Source organism: Strongylocentrotus purpuratus, unplaced genomic scaffold (genome assembly GCF_000002235.5).
Source record: "Strongylocentrotus purpuratus isolate Spur 01 unplaced genomic scaffold, Spur_5.0 spur5_scaffold_16, whole genome shotgun sequence".
NCBI classification, from domain to species: domain Eukaryota; kingdom Metazoa; phylum Echinodermata; class Echinoidea; order Camarodonta; family Strongylocentrotidae; genus Strongylocentrotus; species Strongylocentrotus purpuratus.
In genome coordinates this window covers 34,880,856-34,886,855 of record NW_022145601.1, presented here as the reverse complement: position 1 = coordinate 34,886,855, position 6,000 = coordinate 34,880,856, and the positions used below count along the sequence as shown (strand labels likewise).

Below are 6,000 nucleotides of genomic sequence, written 5' to 3'. Positions count from 1 at the left end.
AAACCCACATTAACAATTATTAGAAAACAATACAACCATCATGAACAAAATGAAATGTGATTAATAAAGGTCAAATTAACGTAAAAATATATTTACAAGAGAAAGTGAAAAGTTTGAACATACTTTTTAAAACTTTACAAAGACCTACAGTTTTGGATATCACAGCTAAATTTGCTGTATAATTTAGCCCCTAAAATCGCTTAGGTTGTAATGTTAGAATTAATTCTAAATTATGGAATCAATAATGGACTGTTTAGAGCATAACGAGTATAATATAATACCGGTCATTTACTAATACATGGATTTAGAAATGGTGGTGATAGGTCGTTGATGATTTTAAAAATCAAGATGCATTTTTTATATTTTATTCTATCCTCTACTGACTGCCGATTCAATTTACCCATTAAAAAGTAGTTCGTCTTTTCAATCTGAAACGTGTTCTTTGTTAAAATACCTAATTTGTTTAGTGGTAAATAACTGAATTATGTATTGTGAATATGTTTTGATTTTTGTTGTTGTTGTAATGTGCTTATGTATTTACCACTTTCCTACAGGGCTCCTTTGAAAAGCAGGACTTGCGGCTCTGAAGGGACTACCCTGTATTTTAAAGAAGACTGAATAAATAAATCAATCAATACACCAATGCGTCTAATCTCTATTATGTGTGAGAGGAAGAGAACTGACACAGTTTCGCTAAAAAAAAACCATACAGTGAAAGGCACTGCACACAAATATGTCAATATTTGTTGTGTTATATATTGTATTACTGTATGGTTTATATATTTCATTTAATTTGTGGATATTTGAGTGGAAAATAAATAAAATAAAATAAAATCGAATCAAATCAAATCAAATATTGATTACATAGAGTGGTGAAGTGTGACGTCATCAAAAATCTATTTTTTGAATTTCTCAATTTTTTCTTCATATTCCGAAAGAACATCAAAAATAATGTCCAAATGTCGAAAACCAATTAAATATGTTAAGTATTGGCTGAGATATGACCATCTGAATAAATATACTCCCCATAGGAACTCAGTGTTATATGCTCTGGCTCCTAATGGTTAGGAGCCAGAGCATATAACACTGAGTTCCCATAGGACATATATTCATTCAGATGGTCATATCTCAGCCAATACTTAACATATTCAATTGGTTTTCGACATTTGGACATTATTTTTGATGTTCTTTCGGAATATGAAGAAAAAATTGAGAAATTCTAAAAATAGATTTTTATGACGTCACAGCTTCGGTACTCTATACACATGCAGAAGGAATCTATCGGTAGTCACATTTGGCTATGTAGAGAATGAGAAAGCTCACAATTGTTCTTTTGTTCACTTTTAAAAGACATAACCTTCCCTTTAAGATACATGCAACCACACGATAAAGACTGAATAGAATAAATTGACGGAAACGTGAAAATTCATCTACTTCGTTTAAATGTTTGATTATTCTGATATTATAAAACAGACAAACGGCAAATCCATAATGATGACTACCGTTACGACAACGGCTATATTCTTTGAGCTTGAACAGACCGCAAAATCATATTCATAGAGGTCGAATAGAAACTGTTTCGAACGCCGTGTACGGGTTTGACGAACCACTCAATCAGCATTTCGATCATGGGCGCGATCTAGAATTTGGTCTTCATCGCTTGGGATAATAAGAGCAATGCGACAAAGAGGACGAACATGACACCAACGACGATTGAGATAATGACGATGAAGGTCATGGAACCTTCTTTAACTTGTTCTGTAAGAAACATAAACAAAATAGTAAGTTACAGAAATATACGAGAAAAAGTAAGAGAATGCACAAAGATACACAAGATTTGTCGACGTTTACTTCCAGTGGCTTCCCTTGATGTCGGTAAATACCCCCCCCCCCTCCTTCACATGGTTGAAGAGGGCTTGCTTTGGGCATCATTGTGACTCCATGTACCCAACCACTACACCCATCACTTCACCCACACCCCAGGCTGGTCCATTTAATACATTCAGATAAGAAAGAAACACACTTCAAATATCTAAAACAGTGTGAAGCCCCCCCCCCCCTCCATTCAAAGGTTTATGCATACACACAAGCACGCATACACACAAGCACGCATACACACACACACACGCACACACGCACCACCAAACACACACACACACACGCGCGCGCGCCCATTACTCAACAACGATTTGTCGTGAGTCTATGGCACTCTGGCTTCCTTGGGCAAGCCAGGTGTATAACACCCCGCCCTTGCATGAGTCTGCATGCCCCCTCCCCCATTTAAACAAATATATTACTGCATACCCCAGTGCCTCTTAACTTAAAATAGAAGACGCTCCTGTATATTTTACCATTCTCACACACCCTTCCCGGGCCCGCACCAGTAGGTGAGATATCTGTGTAGCCCGGAGGACAAGCGCAGGAGAAAGTTCCAGGCTCGTCGGTGCAAGCCGCCACTGGGGAGCAGTCATTCAGCTTGGCGGAGATGCATTCATTCTGGTCTGAGAGGGAGAGAGAGGGTGGTGATAGAGAGAAAGGGAGGGTGCGAGAACGACAAAGAAAGAGAGTGGAAGATCGAGAATGTGAGAAACAGACAGAGAGGAGCAAATATTTTAATTAATCACCAAACAATTAAAATATAGTCACAAGTTGCTTAATGTTGACTTAGAGCACATGATAACCCTGTATTATTTCTTTGTAGAATTAATATGTGTTTGAAACTCATGTTTTCAATATTATTTATCAACATGGAACCCCTGATATACAGAGCGCATTGGAGATGATTGGTATAGAGATATCGACTGCTTTGAGAGGCCTGGCTGTTTTATATGCTCAAGGGAACGCGCGCATCTCCTGCAATGAGATGTGGGTGTAAGACAGTGCCAATGCCTTTCTCTTTGATTAGTAGGGTTAATTATAATGCCTGTTACGCCCACCGCACACCACACAACCGTCCTCCAATCAAATAAATGCACTTCAATTGTATTTGTATTAGATTGGAAATCTAGGCAAAAATCATCTTCCTTATTTAACTTCTAAATATTGATAAGAATACTTACAACCTGAATTCAGTATATTAAGAATCGTCTAAAAATCGTAGGCAATCGCACTACTGGTCTAACGTCACAACGATTTGGAGCCGATTGAGCATTTTCCAAGCAATCATGAAAACCCACTAAATTTCGATTTTCCCAATCATATGACTATTTAGATCCTAGATTTCATATGTTAGAATGTTCGTATAAAGTACTATTGCAAATTCTCAAAAAAAATCGGATCGTACTTAGATCGTTTAGTTTAAGACCTACTTTAATTTACGCTCCACTTGCTTCGCTCGCTTTGCCTGATCGTAAATACTTTAGCCCCCCCCCCCACCTCACTTTGAAAAACGTTCCACGGGGTTTGCATGTAACATGTACGAGTGGAGGGTGATGCCGATTTTGTTCTGCCTCCGAAACGTTTTTGCTCATTAAGCCACTGCTCCCTTGTTCCTCGCATTTCGTCCCCCCCCCCCCGGACATGAACAGAAATCACCGCCCCTGTCCTATAGGCACCTCTCTTGCAGTAGCCTATAAGCCTTAGTTCTGGCGATAGTGGGAAATTATTATTGGTTATCACAGCCTACCTGCACATAATCTTCCAGAGCTCCCAGTAGAGTCTTCATATCCCGAGAGACAAACACAGTTATATCCACCGACTTTGTTCGTGCATCGGGCGAACGGAGAGCATTCATTTAAGGATGAATGACTGCATTCGTCGATATCTAAATGTATAAAGAACGTGGTCACAAAGACTGTCAAAACTCAACTAAAGTTGTTTCAATAGGTTGTGGATTACCTTCTTAGAATAATAATATGTCTATTTATATAGCGCAACTACTATCTGAATAAACTCTGCCGACATTGATACAAAGTATCATAATATTACCCCGGCTGTAGCTGAGTCGTCATGAAAAGGCGCTAAAGCATTCAAGGAAAGTCATCCTACTGGGTACCCATTTACTTCTCCTGGGTGGAGAGTTACAAATGTGGATTAATATCTTTCCAAAGGACATTAGCTCTAAGACTGGGCTCGCGAACCATGTGATCCACAGTCCGGTGCTGTATCCACTACACCAGGACACCTCTACTACGTGGAATAAAAATTACGGTACATAATATAAATGATAAAACAATTATAAAATACGCAGAGCATATGTTTGGAGAAATGGCAAACGGGTAAGGCCTATCCAATGTCAATCCCAGCGGGAATGGAGTAGAAAATATAAATTTAGTATCAAGCAAAAACAGAAATGACAAACAAAACAATGTAGATAGTCAGTAGAGATATATCTTTAGCTAAGTTAGCGTCTGAATCTTTAAATCGGCATCATTATCTTACCAATACAGACCGTTCCTTGCCCATCTGTCGGATCCCCTTGATCTCCAAAGCCAGGCAGACAGGAGCACTGGTAGGAACCAATCGTGTTGTTGCAAGTAGAATAGACAGAGCAAGCGGAGTATTCCATTTCATCGCATTCATCCAAATCTGAGACAGAAAGATGGGTTTTCTATATGTCATTTGTTCGTTTATTAAATAACTCTTTAAAAACACAATCACAAAAAAACATACGAAATATCAACCTCAGGCAATTTCATTACAATGACGTATTGCCTAGTCCGGACATAACTTCTAAAGGCCAAACAATAAGGTATATTAAAAAAGTTACCCTTGAATTGATTTGTACAACAATCATGGAAAAAAGGTCTACGTAGTGTAAAAGTAGGACAAATATTAGGACCTTCATCAATGAACCCGTTTTCATTATCTTCAGGTTTCATTCTCTCAATTCTGCTTTAGTTCCTAACTAATAATATACGTATCTAAGAAATAATGCCCCAAAAGGGAAGAATATCGATCGTGAATTCGAACCCGGAACCTTCGATTTCCAAACTCGCTATCCACAGAGCCATGGCCCATCGCATACCTTGAACATCGATAGAGCTAACATCCACGGTGTAAGATGTGTATCCAGACGACAGATCTTCGGCGGCAAAAATATAAGAATCCGTCATAAGATCATAAATCATGACGTCATCCGGTGTACTGCCTGCATCGAGAACGATGTCCATCTCTACTCCGAGACTCCCATTGAAGGACTTGATTGCGACACTGAATACTGAGTCAACGAAGATCTGCCATCTTGATAACCGGTGAAAAATCTGAAGGAAGTAAGCGGGCAAATAATGAGCATTCCATTCATGGCATTTGTAATAGTAAACATTAGGTTTGATTTTTTCCCTCGTCTTTATAATTATGACCAATTCGTGAAAAATAGGAAAATAATCAGCATTTGTAACATTTTTCATAGTACCATCAGAAATTAATTTGTCTTTCTCCATGATTGTTGTTAAAGTAGTATCCCGAGCAGAATTAGAACTCGGCTGTGCTACGGCGATCCGGTCTGGCATAAAATCTTTGAGTAACCGGTTTTACCATACTCATTTTCCCCCAATAGACTGTAGTGTTATAAAAACCGTTAGGAAAACGAAAAATTAATTATTGATTTCCAGTCACAGATATCTTGATAATCAGACAGGCGATCGGCTTGTAAAAGCCATGGGATTCCTGACTGACCTTAACGTTATAATTATGATTGCAGCATGAGCTAAATCCAGGATTTCATTTCAGAATCTCAGTCAATGTTACCGAGTAACTTTGAATGCCGACTAAACGAATATTCAAATAGCATATTTAATTTCAATGGTTAACAGCATTTACATGCCTGGTAAGCAGTAAATAAAACTGCATATATCTTTGAACACTTTACTTCCACCTTTCCAAAAATAATGCATAATACCATAAATGCAGCGTTTGGAAGTGGCGGATTTCTTCCCTGTTTGAGCTATGTTATGTAATTTAACTGTGTGTATCTGTAGTGGTGGTTATTTAACCTGACTGCTAAGAAAGCATAATGCTTGTTAGTAAGCAACCAGAGGACCAACGGCTTTAGGTCCACTC

The 6,000-nt window shown here is 38.3% G+C and overlaps 1 protein-coding gene across 1 annotated transcript in view; it reads right to left on the bottom strand.

Annotated features, from left to right (window-relative positions):
- Positions 1-1,265: 1,265 nt before the first annotated feature.
- LOC105439444 (leishmanolysin-like peptidase) overlaps positions 1,266-6,000 on the bottom strand; it is a 28,566-nt gene continuing 23,831 nt past the window's right edge. The window contains exons 17-21 of the mRNA XM_011668451.2: positions 4,967-5,201; positions 4,381-4,527; positions 3,626-3,763; positions 2,352-2,501; positions 1,266-1,758 (exon numbers count right to left, since the gene is read on the bottom strand). Of these exons, the coding sequence (XP_011666753.2) occupies positions 1,640-1,758; positions 2,352-2,501; positions 3,626-3,763; positions 4,381-4,527; positions 4,967-5,201 (789 nt within the window). The 3' untranslated portion in view covers positions 1,266-1,639. The remainder of the gene's footprint in view (positions 1,759-2,351; positions 2,502-3,625; positions 3,764-4,380; positions 4,528-4,966; positions 5,202-6,000) is intronic.